General features: G+C 61.3%; 1 protein-coding gene across 3 annotated transcripts in view; it reads right to left on the bottom strand.

Moving 5' to 3' along the window:
- VAV2 (vav guanine nucleotide exchange factor 2) overlaps nucleotides 1-20,237 on the bottom strand; it is a 211,779-nt gene that overhangs the window by 32,616 nt on the left and 158,926 nt on the right. For all 3 annotated transcript variants that reach the window (XR_007518775.1, XM_049896845.1, XM_049896843.1), the window contains exons 6-14: nucleotides 17,305-17,403; nucleotides 16,130-16,198; nucleotides 14,948-15,048; nucleotides 10,414-10,513; nucleotides 9,288-9,383; nucleotides 8,658-8,726; nucleotides 6,255-6,341; nucleotides 3,742-3,827; nucleotides 1,893-2,025 (exon numbers count right to left, since the gene is read on the bottom strand). Coding sequence is in view for 2 of the 3 variants with exons in the window: in XM_049896845.1 (XP_049752802.1) it covers nucleotides 1,893-2,025; nucleotides 3,742-3,827; nucleotides 6,255-6,341; nucleotides 8,658-8,726; nucleotides 9,288-9,383; nucleotides 10,414-10,513; nucleotides 14,948-15,048; nucleotides 16,130-16,198; nucleotides 17,305-17,403 (840 nt within the window). In the remaining variant the exon portion in view is untranslated. The remainder of the gene's footprint in view (nucleotides 1-1,892; nucleotides 2,026-3,741; nucleotides 3,828-6,254; nucleotides 6,342-8,657; nucleotides 8,727-9,287; nucleotides 9,384-10,413; nucleotides 10,514-14,947; nucleotides 15,049-16,129; nucleotides 16,199-17,304; nucleotides 17,404-20,237) is intronic.

The raw sequence follows: 20,237 nt of genomic DNA, 5'->3' as shown, positions 1-20,237 counted from the left end.
CGACACTGGCCCCATACCCTGGCACCCTGGTCTCACACCTAGGGTTCTGGCCCCATACCCCGGGACCCTGGCCCCATGTCCCCAGACCCTGGCCCCACACCCCAGGACCCTGGCCCCACAGCCTGGACTCCAGCCCCACACCCCAGCACCCTGGTCCCACACCCAGGGCTCTGGCCCTATATCCCAGGACCCTGGCCCTACACCTGGGACTCTGGCTCCACAGCCTGGACTCTGACCCTACACCCCAGGACCCTGGCCCCACACCCTGGCCCTGGAGGGAGCAAAGCCTCAGGCCCTGAGCTGAGGAGACAGGTTCTGGGTGCTTACCATTTTCCCGTGAGACTAGGAAGCATGAGAGAGGAAAAGAAAGAGGGAGACGGTCATTCAGATGGTTGGCCCGGCCTGGGCTCGGCACCATGGAGGAGTCTGGTAGCCCCAGCATGGGAGCAACACAGCCCAGGACAAAGTGCCCTGGGGTTGGGGCAGCCCAGGGAATGGGCTTTTCTCCTGGAGGGGCAGGTGCCAGAGGCTGGGACTCGGGAAGAGGCCTCGGGTCAGCCTCCTGTTTTGGACATTAGGTTGGGCTAGGTCACCCAGGTAGAGCACGCCAGGGCTGCACCCTACACTGTGAGCTGAAGGCCAAGGACGGGGCTTTTCGCAAACTTGGTTTAGGGCCCAGCACCTGGCACACAGTAAGTGCTCAAGTGCTGTGTGCTGAGGCCTGCGCTGAAGCAGGACTGAACCAGAGGCTGGGGAAGCTCCGCCCCCAGCAGTCACGGCCCCACCCCCAGCAGCCATGGTCCCACCCCTAGCAGTCACGGCCCCACCCCCAGCAGTCACGGCCCCACCCCCAGCAGCCACGGTCCCACCCCTAGCAGTCACGGCCCCACCCCCAGCAGTCACGGCCCCACCCCCAGCAGTCACGGCCCCACTCCTGGAATCACGGCCCCACCCCCAGCAGCCATAGCCCCACCCCTAGCAGTCATGGTCCCACCCCCAGCAGCCATAGCCCCACCCCCAGCAGCCATGGCCCCACCCCTAGCAGTCATGGTCCCACCCCCAGCAGCCATGGCCCCACCCCCAGCAGTCATGGTCCCACCCCCAGCAGCCATGGCCCCACCCCCAGCAGTCATGGTCCCACCCCCAGCAGCCATGGCCCCACCCCCAGCAGTCATGGTCCCACCCCCAGCAGTCATGGTCCCACCCCCAGCAGCCACGGCCCCACCCCCAGCAGCCCTGGCCCACCCCCAGCAGTCATGGTCCCACCCCCAGCAGCCATGGCCCCACCCCCAACAGTCATGGTCCCACCCCCAGCGGCCATGGCCCCACCCCCAGCAGCCATGGTCCCACCCCCAGCAGCCTTGGCCCAGCCCCAGCAGTCATGGTCCCACCCCCAGCGGCCATGGTCCCACCCCCAGCAGCCACGGTCCCATCCCCAGCAGCCTTGGCCCACCCCCAGCAGTCATGGTCCCACCCCCAGCAGCCATGGTGCCACCCCTACACCACGGCCCCACCCCAGCTGGACATCAGAGCTTTGACAGGCCCCTCCAGCTGGTCCTCCTCCAAATCCAGGGTCTGCTGGGCACCAGGGCAGCGCGGGCCAGTGTCAGACCAGCCGGTCTACAGCTTGGCTTTCACTAGCATCTCACACAGTCGCCTCTCCCTCCAGCTCCTCGCTGGAATTAGGGTCCTGAGAATGCCCCCCAGGGAGACTCAAAGAGCTGAGGGTAGGCCTTTGCAGGGGCCACAAGGGGAAGGCCGAGTGGGAAAGCCCCCTCCCCACTGCAGAGCAGAGGCTGCGCTCGGGGCTCCCTGCAGGCCACACTGCCCCTCGCCCACCCCAGGCATCAGCGCTGACGGCCACTCGGTGTTGCCTGGGGGTCACGGCCCACCTTCTTGATGTCCTTGTTGTTCATGGGGTCATCCGTCATCTTGTGGAACAGCAGCTCAATGATCTCCTTCAGCTCGTAGTTGTAGCCCTTCCTCTTACACACGATGAGCACCTTGTCAAAGAGGAACAGGTACCTGCCGGACAGCGCGCCCGGGCCCGTCAGCCCACCCCTGAGCTGCGCTCCCGGCCACAGACAGCTGGGTCAGCAGCACGACTGGGCCTGTGACAGCTGCCCGGACGCCCGTGAACCCCGGGCTCTCTCCCTCCCGACCACCTCCCGTGAACCCCCGGCTCTCTCCCTCCCGACCACCTCCCATAAACCCCGGGATCTCTCCCTCCGACCACCGCCCGTGAACCCTGGGCTCTCTCCCTCCCGACCGCCTCCCATAAACCCGGGGCTCTCTCCCTCCCGACCGCCTCCCATAAACCCGGGGCTCTCTCCCTCCCGACCGCCTCCCATAAACCCGGGGCTCTCTCCCTCCCGACCGCCTCCCATAAACCCGGGGCTCTCTCCCTCCCTGACCACCTCCCATAAACCCAGGGCTCACCCCTCCCTGACCACCTCCCGTGAACCCCAGGCTCTCTCCCTCCCTGACCACCTCCCATAAACCCAGGGCTCACCCCTCCCTGACCACCTCCCGTGAACCCCAGGCTCTCTCCCTCCCTGACTACCTCCCATAAACCCGGGGCTCACCCCTCCCTGACCACTGGCCATGAATCCTGGGCTCTCTCACTCCCTGACCACCTCCTGTGAACCCCAGGCCCTCTCCCTCCCTGACCACCTCCCGTGAAACCCGGGCTCTCTCCCCCCCGACCACCGCCCATGAACCCTGGGCTCACTCCTCCCCGACCACTGCCCATGAACCCCCGGCTCTCTCCCTCCTGACCACCTCTCATGAACCCCAGGCTCTCTCCCTCCCTGACCACCGCCGGTGAACCCTGGGCTCTCTCCCTCCCCGACCACCGCTGGTGAACCCTGGGCTCAACCCACCCTGAACACCTCCCATGAACCCCAGGCTCTCTCCCTCTCTGACCACCTCCCGTGAACCCTGGGCTCTCTCCCTCCCTGAACACCTCCCATGAACCCCGGGCTCTCTCCCTCTCTGACCACCTCCCATGAACCCTGGGCTCTCTCCCTCCCTGACCACCTCCCGTGAACCCCGGGCTCTCTCCCTCCCTGACCACCTCCCGTGAACCCCGGGCTCTCTCCCCCCTGACTACCTCCCGTGAACCCCAGGCTCTCTCCCTCCCTGACCACGTCCCGTGAACCCCGGGCTCTCTCCCTCCCTGACCACTTCCAGTGAACCCCGGGCTCTCTCCCTCCCTGACCACTTTCCGTGAACCCTGGGCTCACCCCTCCCTGACCACATTCTGTGAATCCTGGGCCCTCTCCCTCCCCGACCACCCCCTGGGCTCACCCCACCCCGACCACCTCCCATAAACCCTGGGCTCATCTCACCCTGACCATCTCCCATGAACCCCAACTCGCCCCTCCCTGACCACCTCCTGTGAACCCCGGCTCGCCCCTCCCCGCAGCCGTCTGCGGAAAGCTCATTGCTGGCTCTGGATGCGTGCAGGCCCCAGAGACTGAGCACGCAGGCAGGATGCCGGCTGCTGACTTTGGCTGCCCCCCAGCCCCACTCAGTGCCCGCCGTGGGCTGGGTGGCCACTGGGGACGGCTTGCCACCGCTCTCCCCAAGGAGGAAGGAAGCAATTAGAACTGAACAAAACACAGCCAGCCCAAGGCCGCTCCCGTCACAGAAAGGCCCGTTTCCAGGCTTGCTCGGGAGCAGGGTTCCCTGGACACAGCGCCAACGAAGGGGTCCCGCCCAGCTCAGGCCTCCGCTCACCTGTCCTGCTTGGTGTGGTTGACTATGGAGCGGACTTTCAACTCGCCGTCTATTTTCGGCCTCCCAAACTCCTCCAGTTTCACTTGCTGGGAAACAAAGACACCATTAGCCCCATGCCGGCAGCCCCTGTTCTTCCGGCACCTGCGTAAGGTGGGAGGGCAGGTGGGCACCTGTCCAGAGGGAGCCTCCCAAAAAGACCAAAGGTGGCAGCAAAAGGAAGTGAGCCCAGTGGTTTCCAGTTGGTTCTTTGGACAAAGGGGTGCAGAAGAAGGTGGGACTAGAACTGGGCCCAGGGGCTTCTGTCCCCCACCCTCACTTGGCCCAGCCCATGGAGGCTCCCTCAGCACTGGGCACAAAGAGCGATTGATGCATGCATCCTGCTAACAGGCCCCTGTTGTGTGCACGGAGCAGGGCCTGCAGGAAAACCCAGACGCTGGCTGAGAAGCCAGAAGAGAGAACAAACAACGCTTATCAGACAGAGAGCCCGCGGGGTTCATCGTTTGCAGGAGAGGCTTGGCGTCCAGCCCCCTCCCGCTTGCCGAGACTTCATTTTTGTTTCCCGTTTGGTCTAATCCTCGCTGCTATGATCTCATTCACAGAGAGCTTCACTTGACAGGTTCCCTGAGTGGCTTTTAAAGGAGGCGTCTATGCTGAGGGAAAGGATGGCGGGGATACACCAAGATGTCCCCAGGGACGCTCAGTGATGGAAGGTTTTCAGCGTCTTCTTCCACGTTTCCTGGACTTCCCAGAAGCTTCCGAGTGCGACAGCCAAGAGCACAGCTCGGACGTCGCACAGTGCAGGCCTCCATTTCTTATCTCTGAAGTGCAGAAAGTGAAGACGCTGACATCCTCTGGTCAGAAATGGATTCACGGAGAGAATACCAGGGCTGCACTGGAGCCCAGGCCTCAGTCACGCCGATGCCAGCAGGCCAGCACTGCATCACTGTTATGTAATGAACACGTTCCTTGAGCATAAAACCTTAAAAACTTTTCTGCATGTTACAGAAGTAACACCTGCCCATAGTACAGCATGTAGAAAACCTCGACAACAGACGAGAGCAGCCATGTCAGCACCCGGGTCCACAGCAGCGCTGTGACCATCGTTCGCAGTTTGGGGCGCATCCATCCTTTCCCTTCTCCACAGGCAGACATTTTCATTGCTGTTCACTGCTGTCGAGTCACCCCTGACTTATGGTGACCCCATGCACCACAGGACTGGATCCTTGTGCTCCACAAGGTTTTCATCGTCCGACTTTTGGAAGCTGGTCACCAGGCCTTTCTTCCTAGTCTTAGTCTGGAAGCTCTGCTGAAGCCTGTTCAGCACTATAGTCACACACAAGCCTCCACTGACAGATGGAAATCGAACCTGGGTCTCCCGCATGAAAGCCGGGAATTCTACCACGGAGCCACCAATGCCTCGGACGTTTTTATTTCTTTCTAAAAAGTAAGCTGGGGTCGTATCATAATACCGTTTGGTCACTTCTTTTTTTTTTTCCTTTAACTGACTACATAGCGTGAACCATTTTCCGTGTCATGCGATGTTTGTTGGAACTGCTTCTTCGCCCTCTCTGGGTGGCGTGACCCTGACTGGGTGAGGTGGTGGCCGGTGCTGGCTGCTCCCCCACTCCCCACGCTTTCCTCCTCCAAGGCTTCTGTGTAGATTTTCCCTCGACAGAGCCTCACCTGGACTTGCCAGGGGTCAGGGAATGAAAATGTTTGTGTTGAAGTCAGTGGTTCTCCACCAGGTGACGCTAGCCTCCAGGGGACGCTTGTCCTGTCTGGGGACATTTTCATCGTGACCACTGGTGGAGGGAAGTACCGCTGGCATCTAGTGGGCGGAGGGAGGCCAGGGATGCTGCTCAACATCCTACAGCGCACAGGATGGCCCCCGTGACAAAGAAACGTTTGGCCCCAAATGTCAGTGGCACTGAGGCTGAGAGACCCTGCTTTAAAGACCTGAGCACAGTCGGTGCTCTCTGACACAGCTGGCCAGTCTCCTCGGCTCAAGTAGGACATGGTGGCTGACCTGATGCCAGGCTGGGAAGGGGGTCCATGAGGACCCGGCCTGCCTGATGGGAGATGGGGAACCCTAAGGGGGCCCATCAGGCAGGGGAGGGACGACTGCTAGGCCCCGCCCCCTGGGACTACACTCTCTCTCAGGGATGGTGAAGATGAGGGTGAACAGGGGGCTGGGAGGGGCCTGATCCCTCCCCTTGGGCCCAAGAGAGCCCACTGTCCTGGGCCAGGGAGGAGAACCAGGAGCCCGGGTGATCAGTACCGCTCCTACCTTGTCCACTAGACACGCCCAACAACGGGGCCTTCTTCCATGCTGGGGCTGGGAACTTGGGTTGAATGAGAGGGTGCTGACCCAGGCAGTCTGCAACGGGACCAGCCTCAGACGCTGCTGGGGCATCCACTCCACACTCGGGGAAGGGGGCGCCCGACCCGTCACTGGCATCGGACCGTGACAATAAGTGTTTACGAAGAGGCGGTTGCACAGCACCCGCACTCACCAGGTTTTCAATGGAGCTCTGGAACTCACTGATTTTCTTCAAGGTCTCTTTGTCCCGCTTGACCTCATTGATGTACATGGCCAAGTCCTTGCAAACAACAGAGCAGGGGTTAGCAGGTCCTGTGCTGGGTCCAGGGCGGGGCATCTTTTAAAGCCCCCTCTGGTGTCCCGTCAGAGGTGCCCGACCCTTGATAGGAGGGCAGGATGGGGTGAGACTCGCACCCACTCACACAGAAGGAGACAAAGCCCAGGAGGGTGGAGTGGCAAGCTGCTTCCGACCCGAGGCAGCTCCTTCCTGCCATGACCCACGAAGGCGCCCACTTTAAAACAGAAAGAGCCCTGCACAGCAGAGCAGCTACAGAGCAGACAGCTAGGCTCAGGGGAGCCCACTTTTCAGTTCTTGAGAAGTGGGACCGTGGCAGGTTAGCACCTTAGCAGAACAAGGGGTCGTAATCAAAGGCTGAGTCCTTGCTATGTGGATCTGTGTAGGGTCTGTGTCTATATGTCTCCCACCTTCTGTGTGGCATGGGCTGGGTCTGTGCTCCCCACCTCCCACATAGGCCCAGGTCTGTGCTCCCCACATTCCAGCAGGGGGCCTGGGTCTGCACCCCCAACCTGTCACGCAGTGGGATTGGGTTTACAAGCCCCCACCTTCTAGCACAATGTACACCCACCACGCTGCAATCCCTGGACTGGCCACCGGGGGGCAGTGCCCACTTGCAATCGAGAGGGCGCATTCTCTTGGAAAGCCTGCAGGGCAGCTGGACAGGACATCCAGGGCCAGGCGAGTGGGCAGGGACCCAACTTCTTCTAGGGGGACCCACGCAGGCCAGCCGTACCCTGCCCACCGGAAGGACCAGGCTGCTTTGCAGCGGGCTTTCCAGGTGGAATTCCCCTAAATGCTAACAACGGCCCAGAACCAGGCTGAGCTCCTGCAGAAGGTTCCGGCCTCCCCTCCGTGCACCCTGCCCTTTCCCGGTCCCCAGCCTCCCCTCTGGCACCCCCTGCCCTGCCCTGGCCTGGTCCCAGGCCTCCCACCCCCGGCAGGGCTGAAGTGTCACCTTCCCTAGAGGCTGTTTTGTTTTCTTAGTAACTTGTCTTTAACGAAGACTGACTTCCTAGGAAACAGGAACCAACGGCTAAAATGTTACAGGCCGTGGGCCCTGGGTGAGCTCTCTACCCACCAGGGTGCAGCGATGCACTGGGCCTGGAGTCTGGAGGTAAAAGGATCGTGCAGGGCTTGGCTGGACGAACAGGTGGAGGAATCTCCAAGTTCTGACACCAGGCAGGACTAGGGTCGGTGTATAGGGCTCAGACCCACGATCACAAGTCCCATAGAGACAACCTCAAGTCCACAGACACAAAGCAGCCAGTGAATGGGAGGCCCCACCATACAAGAGTGAGCTCTCTGTCCCTAGGGGGAATCAAGCTGGAGTAGAATGACAATTCATGCAAGTGATTTCCAACATTATGTTGGGAATGTATCACAAGACTTTTTACATTTCCCTCTGTCTCTAAAGCCGCACGATCTGGCTCAATGGTTCTCAGAGTTGTTGAGGGCACGCCTGGAAGTCTCATCGCTCTTTATGGGGCCCACAAGACACACTCCAGGAAAAGTGCTCCATCACAGGGGCCCAGAGCCACCTGGTTGGCTGAGGGCTGGGTGTGCGAAAGGCAAGGCCACAAGCATGGACTCCGGGTGCAGACCACGTGGGCTGGTTCTCCAAAAGCAGGTCCCCACCCACTGTGTAATGGGGCACCCTAGCAGACATGCCACGCAGGGGCAGGGGAGGGGTGGGTTTCAGCGGCAGGGCCTAAGCTGATTGTGTTGACCTGACTGTGTGGGGGTGAGGACAAGCCCAGTCCCTCCCTTCTGTGACTTGGTTCCCCAGAGCATGCCCTGGGCTCCATGGAAACCAGGCAGAAGCAGAACCTGCCCGGAGCAGCGGGCAGCACAGAATCAGAGACCCCGGCTCAGGCTCCTGGCCACATGCGTGTGCACACACGCTTTTGCTCAAAGCCCTGTGTTTACACACCATCAGCAAGGAGCATCAGGAAGCCCCTGAGTGGGGCCTCCCCCGTGCTCCCCCACTCGGTCCCACTGGAACCTGTAAGGGGGAGGAGGGACAGGCCTCCCACACCTGCCGCCCCCCGCCCCCCACCAGGAAGAAGTTCTCTAAAGGCAGCCCCTTCATGAGGGAGGAGGAGACCCAGCTTTTCTTTTCTGGGAAAAACACATTTAGGGGCCTGGGAGTGGCCGGGAATCCGGCATTCGGAGAAAACACGAAAACCGCGGGCAAGGTCTGACTGGCCCCTTTGCTCAGAAAATCAAAGAACACAGGTGTGGTGCTTAAGCCAGCCCCAAGAGGGTTCTGCCCTTCCCTGCCTCGGTCTACCCACCCACCTGCATGGCTTCCAGAGCTTCTTTGAGCTGTTGTCTCTCAGGCCGGTCGGTGGAATGGCTCAGAAGTTCCTGGAGGGGTCAGAGGGGGGACATGTGTCAGCACTCGGTCAGGGGTCTCGGCCTCTGTCCTCTGCCCAGAGCCATGTCCTCAGGACAAAGCCACCCAGGAGCTGGATCGTCCGGCTGCCCAGCTCCAGCAGATAGGAGGGACCACTCTGCCATCGGGGCGTCCCCAAATCTTGTGGCTGATGGGGGGCACTGCAAAATTACCCTTAAGGGATGTAATGGAGCAAAAAGGAAGGGGCTGTGGCACCAGGTCACTGGGCAGATCCACTAGCGCCTCGTTCTGCACCTCATCTAGGGCCCGTCCTATTTCCCTTCCTGCCATGGCCACCAGGAGGCTCGGAGACCAGCCAAGGGTGCAGACCCAGCCGCTGCATTACTCCCTGTGCTGGGGACACTTTTGCTCTCTGTTTTCCATCTAGCTACTGTTCTTAATCATAGCTCTCCTATGTGTATCCACCGTGATAATCATGCCCGGCATTTATGGAGCAAAGACTCCGTGCTAGGCATTTCCCTCCTTAGCTTACACCTCACGTCCCCCGGAAGCTGCCGGCCGAGTGCGCTCACCTTCAGGAGGAGGTGGTACTTGAGCACCCTCTGCATGGGCACCACAAGCAGGTCCTGCAGTTTGAACTTGCCTTCCTGGACCTTCAGCGTGCACTCCTGGGGCAGCAAGGGGGACGGCGTGAGGAGGCCCAGCCAGGAAACCCCATCCCCACTGCCTGAACCTTTGCCCCTGCCCAGGGAGCCCCGCCCCTCACCCATTCACACCCTCCCCAGTCTGGGAGAGGACCCAGGCCCTGAGCTCAGGATGTCAGGCCCCCGGGACAACCTCCCCCAGTGAGGCATGTGCAGAGGGTGGGGCATACAGCAGGTGGAGGCAGGGTCTCAGCTGATGAGGGTGGGGCGCAAGGCCCAAGGAGGCGGGTGAGACACTGGGATTCTCAACAGCCTGGCCTAGTACGTCCAGGGCCTGCCTGGAAACCCCTGGCTTTTTCTGCAGGACTAGGTCTTCTGGGAGGGGGCTTGCAGGGTCTCACCCTCTGCCCACTTCCTGGATGGATTCCCAGGAAAGGCCAGGCAGGAAGCCAGCTCCCATTGAGAGGGGCTATGCTCAGGAACAGGGCATCCCCCTGGCTGCCTGCACACATCCTGGGGGCATCACCATCTCCAAGAGGAGCAGCCCCCACCCCACCACAGAGCACCTGGCTTCCCTCAGAAAACAAGGTTTCGCTGACGAAATGAAACGTGGAAACGCCAGCCTCTGTTGCACATGGGCCCCCCAGCAGAAGGGACAAGTGGAGATGTCTAGAGGGCCCTCGTGGGAAACCTGGCCGAGCAGGTCCTGAGCTGGGGGTGAGGGCAGGTGAGGGTGGGAGGCTCCAGAGCTCCCAGCAAACACCACCTGGGCCCTCGGGTCACACAGGTCAGGGCCAGCATCAAGTCGTGGTCCCTTGCTGAGCCTGGATTTGGTCTCAGCTTGTCCCTACAGAGACCCCAGCTCAATCTCACTCCAGGCTCCAGCTGCGCCCTGGCCTAGGACAGCACCCCCATCTCGCCCCCATCCCCAACCCCAACGAAACGCAGAGAAAAAAAGCTTCAACTAGAACACCTATAAAAGGCAAGCACTCTGCCTCTCGCCGACTCCCCACGGGGCAACAGGCCGGGGGTTGCCGGGAGGTGGGGGCATTACCTCGACCTTCTGCCTGAAGTCCTCGCGGCCAGCGAGGAGCTGGTTCAGCGTGTTCTGGGCGTGTTCCATGTGGCTGCAGTACTCGCCATAAATGAGGAGCCTGGGTGCGCACACACACACACACACACACACACACACACATCACAGCGTCAGTGAGACGCTCAGGGCAGCAGCGGTGAGCCCCTTGCTCTCCACCCGGTGCTCAAAAACGCAGTGAACGGTCCTCGCCTACCATGGCGGCTGCTGGCACCTTTGCGGGCTGCTCTTCTGCTCTCTCCCCATGGCTGCTTTCTGGCCCTCCCTGAAGCCCCGCCTGGCTAAGAAGAGGTCAAGACCAGGTTCAGGGGTGGCGTCCCCAACCCCCACTTCATACTGAGAGGGGCCAGGCTGAGGAGGGGCCCTGGCCTCCTGGGCAGGCAGATCTGTCTGGGCATAGTGTGGGCACTCCCAGCTTGGTGCTCCCCCTGGTGTGGTACCCCCTGGATGTCTCTGGGTGTGGTGCGCCCCAAGGCTGTGGCCCTTCTTGCTGCTTCCATGTGGCACCAGCACGCTCTGCCTGCTTTCTGCCCACCCAGCCCCCACCTCTCCCTCTCACAAGCAGGTGACATCTGCCCGGCTCCCTGCTCCTTACCAACAGGTGTGGCCGTGCGGATGACCAGGGGTGGAGGCAGACCAGCGGGAGAAGACCCTTAGGGCATGTCACCATCTGTAACCACGCCTGCCCCACCCCCACTCTGGTTTCCCTTGCCCCGCCCGCACCTGCTCTCCGACTGGGTTGCTCATCCCGACCCCACGGCCACTCTGACTCTCACCCCAGTGCTTTGGGTATGCTGCCTGCTCCCTTCTCTGTCCCCAGGCTGGGCCCAGCGGCGTCCCGTGGCCAACTTCTCTACAGATCGGAGCCTCCAGCACCGGCACCTGGCATGCTCGGGGCCTAGGCCATGAGCCTGGGACTCCACCTTTAAAATCTGTCTCAACACCCAGCTGCAGTGTAAACCCGTGAGGACGAGGCTGCAACCATGTGGATGATAGAGACAATGACAACGGCCACCACTTATTGGGGCCTCAACGTGCAGATGCTTTCCTGGTGTTACAATCTTTACGCCAACGTGTAAGATAAATAGACAGGTAGGTAGACGGCACCGCTGAGTTGGCTCCAGCTCCCGGCAACCTCACTTAGAGCAGAAGATGCTGCCTGGTCCTGCATCATCCTCACAATCGCCGGCACGTTCCAGGCCATGCTTGAGGCTACTGTGCCAATCCATCTCACTGAGGCTCTCCTCGCCCTCACTGGCCTCTACTTCACCAAACACGATGTCCCTCCTCCAGCGACTGATACCTCCTGGTGACGAGTCCAAAGCAAGCAAGTTGGGCAACATTCTGTTGTGATCCAGGGCGTTTTCAGAAGTAGATCGCCACGCCTTCCTTCCTAGTTTGTCTTACTCTGGAAGTTAAGACGAGACTTGTCCACCATGGGTGACCCTCTGGTATCTCAAATATTGGTGGGACAGCTTCCAGCCTCACAGCGGTGTATAAGCCATCTCCGCACAGCAAACTGATGGATGGGTGCCAGAACAGCTTATAAAGGCGGTGTCATTAGCCCCATTTTTCAGGTAGGAAAACCGAGGCCTCGATAAGCTTGCTAAGAGGCATCCAGCTTGTAAGGGGTGCGGCCAGCAGCAGGCCCAGCTTTGTCAGCGTGAGGGCTGGGTCCCTTCCAGGGCACTCCAGCTGCCCTGCAGGCAGGGGCTGGAGGAACAAAGGTCCGGGGCTGCCCTGGCCTGGCTCCATCTTGGACCATCTCTGGGGAACCAGTCAAGGTGACCTCTGAGCATTCTCTGCCCACTGCTAAATGCCAGGGCACCCGGCCAACTGCCCACAGAGGGCAACAGGGCCTGCAGCTGGCTCAACTCTACGGAAGTGGCACTCAGAGGAAGCAGCCTGGTCCTCGGACTACACGAGGCTCTTGCTGCTGGGCCCAGGGGCCCGTGGCCACCACACGGACTGGGCACAAGGAGCCCTGGCTGGGCCGAGGGGCCCGTGGCCATCACACGGACTGGGCACCAGGAGCCCTGGCTGGGCCGAGGGGCCTGTGGCCACCACATAGACTGGGCACCAGGAGCCCTGGCTGGGCCGAGGGGCCTGTGGCCACCACACAGACTGGGCACAAGGAGCCCTGGCTGGGCCGAGGGGCCCGTGGCCACCACATGGACTGGGCACAAGGAGCCATGGCTGGGCCATAACTGGCCCCTGGGCAGGGCCTCTCCCCTGGACCTCAGTTTCCTCAACTTCAAAATGAGGGTTTGGACGAGGCAACGTCCACAACTTCCTGGCTTGAAGTTCCAAGGTCTGTAAGGCCCAGGGTGGCAGCTCCGAATACATTTTCCACACAGAGAACCCGAAACTCCAGAGCAGCCCTGACTCAGGCACAGTGACATTTTGGGGAGTGTTTCCCAGCTCTCAGTGAGTGCTCAGGATGTCCAGGACATGTGTCCCCAAGTGCCATTGGAGGCTCGAAGGCCCACATCTCCCGTGGCCTGAACACCTGGCTGAGCAGCTGGCATGTTCTTATCCACCCTGAGAACTCTCCCCATGCCTGGCCTGCAGGGAAGCTTCTGGCGTTGGAAGGCTGTGATTCCACAACTCTAGGACTTCAAGCTAGTCTGGGCCCGTGTGGAGGCTTACCTTCCCTGGCCACCCTGAAGGCAAAAGCCTCGGAGCAAGCCCCGTGTCCAGGGAGGTGACCTGTGTGCCTGCCTGGGGGACGGCTCCTCATCACTGACGCCCCACACTGAGGTCCGTGTCCAGGGAGGTGACCTGTGTGCCTGCCTGGGGGACGGCTCCCCATCACTGACGCCCCACACTGAGGCCCGTGTCCAGGGAGGTGACCTGTGTGCCTGCCTGGGAGCAGCTCCCCACCACTGACGCCCCACACTGAGGCCCGTGTCCAGGGAGGTGACCTGTGTGCCTGCCTGGGGGACAGCTCCCCATCACTGATGGCCCACATCAAGGACTGTGTCCAGGGAGGTGATCTGTGTGCCTGCCTGGGGGACGGCTCCCCATCACTGACGCCCCACATCAAGGACTGTGTCCAGGGAGGTGACCTGTGTGCCTGCCTGGGGACGGCTCCTCATCACTGACGCCCCACACTGAGGCCCGTGTCCAGGGAGGTGACCTGTGTGCCTGCCTGAGGGCAGCTCCTCATCACTGACGCCCCACACTGAGGCCCGTGTCCAGGGAGGTGACGTGTGTGCCTGCCTGGGGGACAGCTCCCCATCACTGACGCCCCACACTGAGGCCCGTGTCCAGGGAGGTGACCTGTGTGCCTGCCTGAGGGCGGCTCCTCATCACTGACGCCCCACACTGAGGCCCGTGTCCAGGGAGGTGACGTGTGTGCCTGCCTGGGGGACGGCTCCCCATCACTGACGCCCCACACTGAGGCCTGTGTCCAGGGAGGTGACCTGTGTGCCTGCCTGAGGGCGGCTCCTCATCACTGACGCCCCACACTGAGGCCCGTGTCCAGGGAGGTGACGTGTGTGCCTGCCTGGGGGACGGCTCCCCATCACTGACGCCCCACATCAAGGACTGTGTCCAGGGAGGTGACCTGCACCCCACAGGAGTGGTGGGAGGTGGCCTCCATCAAGAGCCTAAAGGGGCAGGGACCACAGGACACATTGTACCTGACTTCCCCAAAACACCATTCACGAGGCCTGAGGCTCAGCAGGTGAATGACATCAAAGTCACCCAGGGAGTGACGAGAGGGCCAGGTGCCACAGCGAGTCCACGAGGCCAGACTCTGAAAGCCACAGGGAGGCCTCGACAATGCAGTCTCTCTTCTCTCCAAGTCCAGAAGGGCAGCCAAGGAGCCCCGAGCCCTCTCTTCCCCCATCCAGCAGCAGACAAATGGAGACCACATCACACACCCGCCACTGATTCATGGGCAGCAGGAGGCGGCCCAAGACTCAGCTGACTGACAGAGGATCCCTGGACTGAGTTATTCGGTGTCTACACCACCGTGGCCTCATCTAGAAATACAGTCTTTGCAGACATAATGAAGGGCTCGCGTCTGTCTTTCTCAGAAACAGCCACGCACAGTCCACCTCCCCCACAGGCACAGAGCTCATGAGGGGCAGCCTCTCCCAGGCGGCCCAATTCCCCTGGACCAGACATGGGGCGGACGTCACCCAACACTGAGACCCCCAGGAGAAGAGGTGGTGGGGCTGATGGAGCCCCCAGGATGCCAGTCACCCACCTGTGCTCACGGTGTGGGGCCACCTGCCTGTCCTCATGGAGCCTGGGAGGGCAGGGCCAGTGCCCTCAGTTTAGAAGCCAGGAGAGTCCAGAGGAAGCGGTGACCAAATACCACACAGTGACCAGACACCACGAAGTAACAACCAAGACTTCAGTCCTGCAAAGGTGCCTGGGCCCCTGAGTTCCATCCCAGGGTGGGCTCCCAAGAGGACCCTAGGCACATCCCTGCGGCTCTGCAGAGGGGGGTGGGGGGCAAGGCACCGAGAGGCCACCCGCCACTCACCTTTCCTTGAAGTCGAGGAAGACCTTGGCCAGGGTGCTGCCCCCCGCCATCATGGATAGGTCGATGGCCCGCAGGAAGCTGTGGTGCACCTTAATCAGGTCCTGGGCAGAGTGGGCAGCACGTTAGCAGGAACCAAGGGCAAGAAGGGTGGTGTGCTCTTTAAACGTGGCCTGGCGCCCTCTTGCCTCAACCACGGATTTCTATGGAAGAGCCGCTGCACCCAGCATGCACCCCACACCACCACAAACACCAGGGTGCGATCCAGCCTGGACATTCTACCTAATGGGTGCACCGGGGACCCGAGCGCTGTCAAGAAGCATCACACTGTCTGGGAGCGTCCACAGTTTACAGTATCAGGACACATGGGTGCTGCCCAGAGCTGGGACTATCCCCTCCCCGTGTGTGCCGGCACAGAGAGCTCCTGGCAGGGACTCTGGGCTTGGTGGGGGGAGGGGTCTCTCCATTAGAGTCAAGGCCTTGGGCTTCGAGAGGGGTGTTTCCTCACATCTTGGAGCAGGCGGTGACCAGTGGGCAGCAGCCTGGCCTCCCCCCTCTGTCCACTGGTTGCCTCTGCCTATGTCCTCTGTCCCAGACACAGTCCCGAACGATGAACTCCGAGTCAGGGCCCAGAATGAGCAGGACACTCTGGTGTCTGGGTCAACCTCGTCCAGAGATTGTGACCAGCACCCACCCTAGGCTGACAGGAGGCTGAGGAAATAGCCTCTGGCACCCTTCGGCCACTAGGCCGAACAGAAGATTCTGGAGAAAGCCCACCCATGCCCAGCTTCTAGAACCTCATACCAGACCACCCCTCCCCTGCTGACTAGGGCGAGGTGAGCCCTCCCACAGATCCCAGGAGCAGGCGAGGTGGTCTGCTTGGGGGCAGGGGCACACTTCCCTCAGGCTGCTGGCAGAAACCCTATCAACAGTAGCTGGGGGCCTCCAGGGCCTCTTCCTAGGGGCATGCACCCCTGCAGCACACCTGCCAGGTAGCTCCTCACAGATCACCCCCAAAACCTCGTCCTCTGTCTCCTAAGACCAAGGTCCCAGAAAGGGGTGGCTGCACACCTTCTATCTGTCACAACAGACCACCGTGTCACAGGCCCTGTGGAATGGACCTCAGGGAGGGGATGGTATCTTACGGGCCTGGCTGGCATCCCAGCGGTCAGGGCCAGGACTCACCTCCAGGTTGGTGAAGATGGCCGCCATGTCCCCGGGGCTCAGCACCAGCCTCAGCGGGCTCATGTAGTTCTGGAAGAGAGAAGGTATCACGTCTGCCCCATCTCAGCGTGGCCACCATCGCTGGGGGGCAGACCTGACCACCCCGAGGCGGCTCACCGAGGGGCCGGCGTCCAGCAAGACGCGCTCAGTCCCAGCCTACCAGCAGTGCCTTCCACAGCACACAGTCGGTGCTCAATGCTGGCTGGAGGGTGCGTGCATTCTGAGGGACTGGGCCCCCCTTGCAGGGGTAAGGACAGGGCAGGAATGTGGGGAGGCGGCAGGCCTCTGCCCAGCAGAAGCAGTCGAGGGTCGACCCCCACGGCATCAGCACAGCTCTGTGGGCCTTCACACCCGACATCGGGCTTAAATCTGCCGGGAGCCCTGAGGAGGGTGCTGTGATCGAGGTTTGGGATGGGGACTGAGGCCAGGAGGGGAAGATATCACCCAGGGCACACGCTGGATGGTGGCAGGGCCACGATTCCCATCCAAGGTCCGAACGCCCGAGCCTGTGCCCTTGAGTGCCACCCAAAGACCAACCAGGGTCTAGATGGCTCCACTCAGCCCAGCCCTCCACCCCAGCCTCAGGTGTGATGGCCAGTGAGGGCGAGCCTAGGGAAACTGTCACATTGGCCCCAGAGGCCCTCGGGGTGAGGACTGTGCCCCCTCCCCTTGCACACCCCGTGGTTGCCCAGCTCTGAGAGGCTTGTGGGGGTAAAAGGAAGGAGCCAAGCTCTGTGCCCACCCAGGACAGGTACACAGGAACGAAGCTGAAACTGAGGCCCTGTCCAGGCTCAAACCAGGGCAGAGACGAGCATGGAGATGGCCCAAGGCCAGCGAAGACTCCAGGGGGAAGGGGCCTTCTGGATGGGTGCAAGGTAGGCGGCCAAGGAGGGGCTGCCTGGCTAGAGCCAGCAGGTTGGGTGGGCACAGATGGCCCGAGGGTGCCCAGTGAAGGTAAGGGTGACTACATTGTTGGGTGAGGGTGCCTGACGGCAAAGTCAGAAGGACCAATGCGCCCTCCAATCTGTCCACACTGCCCTGAGTCCAGCTTGTGATCATGCCCTGGAGACCAGGCAGCAGGCCCCTGGGATGCACACCGCAGTGACCCAAGCAGCTGCTCCCTGTCACACCCCTACCTTCTCGATGTCCTCGAGGGTCCGGTAGTACTTGGCCTCAGTCTCCTGGATTTCCAGCAAGCAGCAGCTCCTCTTGTCATCCTCTGTCATGCCCATTTTCTGCAGAAGGACCTGGTGTGAGCGGGGCCTGCACTATCTCCACATGAGGTCCCGGCCCCTCCACACTGCACCAGACAGGACGCCACACAGCAAGCAGAGCCTGGGCGTAAGCAAGGTCCTGGCCACTCCACGCTGCACCTGAGGGGACCCGCAGCAGGACATGGGCACCGGCCTGGGTCAAGCCTTGGCCACCAAGGGTAAATGGAGACAGAAGAAACTGGGAGCCATGCAGTTCCATCTGTTTCGCAGACGAGGAAGTTGAGGCAAAGGGAGGGAGTTGTGACAGGCCTGAGGACTGGTGGCAGCACCAAGGAAGACGTGCTTGGAGGTTTCTAGAACTCCCCGCTCTTTTTTGCTCCTCCTCCCCAAATAATTCCTCACCTCAATTGCTCATTAACTAAGGGGAGCTCGGGATCCCAAGGTGTACACAGGGGTTTACATGCTTAAAGCACCCACTGTGTGCGGGAGGCTCTCTGTGTACAGCTTGCAATGCGGCAGACCCCCTGGAAGCTTGGAATCCCACAGTGCACACAGGGGTTTACACATTTAAAGCACCCACTGTGTGTGGGAGGCTCTCTGTGTACAGCTAGAGATCCTGGCAGATACCTGGGGCTGATGTCCACCAGCTGAGCAGACAGCCCAGTAACAGCGTATTATTGCCTGTGAACGACCCCAGTTACCCCACAGGGGCTGGAAGCAGCGGCTGCGGGGTGGATTGTTTGGGGCAGTCCTGGGTGTTCCGGACACTCCTCTAAAGCTGAGGCTGGGCGGCCACGTCTGCCTGGGGTTCTGGGGAACAGCACTGAGTGGCCTGTGCCATTTGGACTCACTCGGCCCTAACACCTCCCCCTGCCCAGGAAATACCCTAAGGGTCCCTGGGGCCTAGGCTCCCCAAAGCACTATGCAAGACGGGGCGTCCACACAGGGGCTGGGGCGGGTCACAAGCCAGGCTGAAGGCTGCCCCCAAGTCTCCCCCCTGACCCCATGGCCTTGCCCAGACTGGGACTGCTCGGTTACTCGTGGGGTGCTGGGGGCCACGGTCCCCCTGAAACTGGGTGTGATATGTGTTGCTTGACGGCGTTTCCCTGGGGAAGGCCGAGGTGCTGGCAGGATTCACCTGCTTCTCACCTACCACTCACCTGCATGTATCTGATCTGAGAGCATGGAGGAGAGACAGACAGCCAGTTAGAACTTGGGAGCCCACACACTCTTCCCACGTTTGCCAACAGCACCGGGAACCCCACTCCGCCCCCACCCCCGTCCCCCGTCCACGTGCCAGCTCAGCAGGGCAGGGGAGCAGTGAGGGGACACAGGGCCACCACGCCTGACTCTGAAAGCAGCACCTGCGTCCTCCAGCTGTATCTTCCTTTGGAAACATCCCCTTCCCTGTCCCCTCCCACTTGGACCATCCAGACAATGGCAGACACAAGCGGAAAAAGATCAAGCCAGCTGAGCCAGCTCAGTGAGGACACTGGCCGACACAGGGCCCAGCCTGCCTGCACCGTCAGGGCTGCCCTGGGAACACACAGCCCCGAGCAGACGGTCTCGCTCACCGCACTGGGAAGGGACAGGGATGGCCTGTGCCCCGAGGACACGCAAGCTGTCCATCACCCACCACGGCCAGCTCTGGGATGAACCCCAGGTCCCTGCTGGGCGCTCATGGCCAGACCATGAGCTCCAGGAAACACCCCCTCTCACGGCCTCTGAAGGCACAGATGGGGTCTGGGGAGAGCATGTGTACCTAGAGCAGGGGTGCTCCGAAGACCCCTCATGGCCACTCCCCCCCTCCACGGTCACTCTCAAGATACCCAGCTGGAGACAGCCTCAGGAATAAAGTGGTCCCAGTCTTCCCGGGTCACCAGACCCTGAAGGCTCTCCAGGCTCTGATGGGAAGAGCCCCTGGGGACAAAAACGGTTAACTTGCTCTGCTGCTAACTAAAAGGTTGGAGGTTCAAGTTCACCCAGAGGCACCTTGGAAGAAAGGCCTGGAGATCTACTTCCAAAAAATCATCCATCGAAAACGCTATGGTGCACAGTTCTACTCTGAGTCGACATGACAGCAATGAGTTTGGTGTTTTGGTGTATCAGCTCTGGGTCGGGCAGGCGGGGGCCGGGGGGCAGCTGTCAGCAGCCGGCTCAGCCTTCCAGCCCCACTACCTGACCGGCCCAGAGCATCAGGAGAAGAGCCGCCCATCGGGAGGCTGCCTGGGGGTGCGCTCTGCTGGCTCCAGGAAAGGCCCCTCTCCGCAGTGAGACCACCCAGACCCTTCAGGGGCCATGCAAGAAATGGCTGTTTAAGAGCAGAGCCTGGGGGAGGTCAGACAGGGGCCGTGGGCTCCTGCCCAGCACCTCCCTCCCCTCGCCCAGCACAACGCTGGGGCTCGGCAGAGCCGCCGGGGCAGGAGATGCTCTTGGAAAGGTCTCCCCAGGGAGAATTCTCCCCAATTTTCTGTTCCCCGCCGCCAGCTGGTCCTACCACATGGCAGAAACACTGACACTTGCTTTTTGAGGAGTTTCCCATTTTCTCCAGTGAAAGCAAATGGCACCAGGGGCCCACACAGCCACAGGTCCCCCAGCCATCCAGGGAGGCCTGGTGCGCCAGCTCGGGGAGAAGGCCTGCAGCCTGTACCCCAAACCCACCTCCCATCCGCCCACAGGCCCTCTCTGCACAGCAGCTGCTGGCAATAAACCCGCGCTGGCGCAAACTGGCATCCGAGAGCTTATTAGCCAGCGCCTGCTCGGAAATAAATATCGCCACCACATAAAAGGCGCACAGCTGGCTAACAGGGCCCTCTCGGTCTCCACACTCCCACACAAAGGGAGAAGGTGGCCCG

This window comes from Elephas maximus, chromosome 9, assembly GCF_024166365.1.
Source record: "Elephas maximus indicus isolate mEleMax1 chromosome 9, mEleMax1 primary haplotype, whole genome shotgun sequence".
NCBI classification, from domain to species: domain Eukaryota; kingdom Metazoa; phylum Chordata; class Mammalia; order Proboscidea; family Elephantidae; genus Elephas; species Elephas maximus.
The sequence above is the reverse complement of the archived record's forward strand: the minus strand, read 5'-3'. Positions and strand labels throughout refer to the sequence as shown.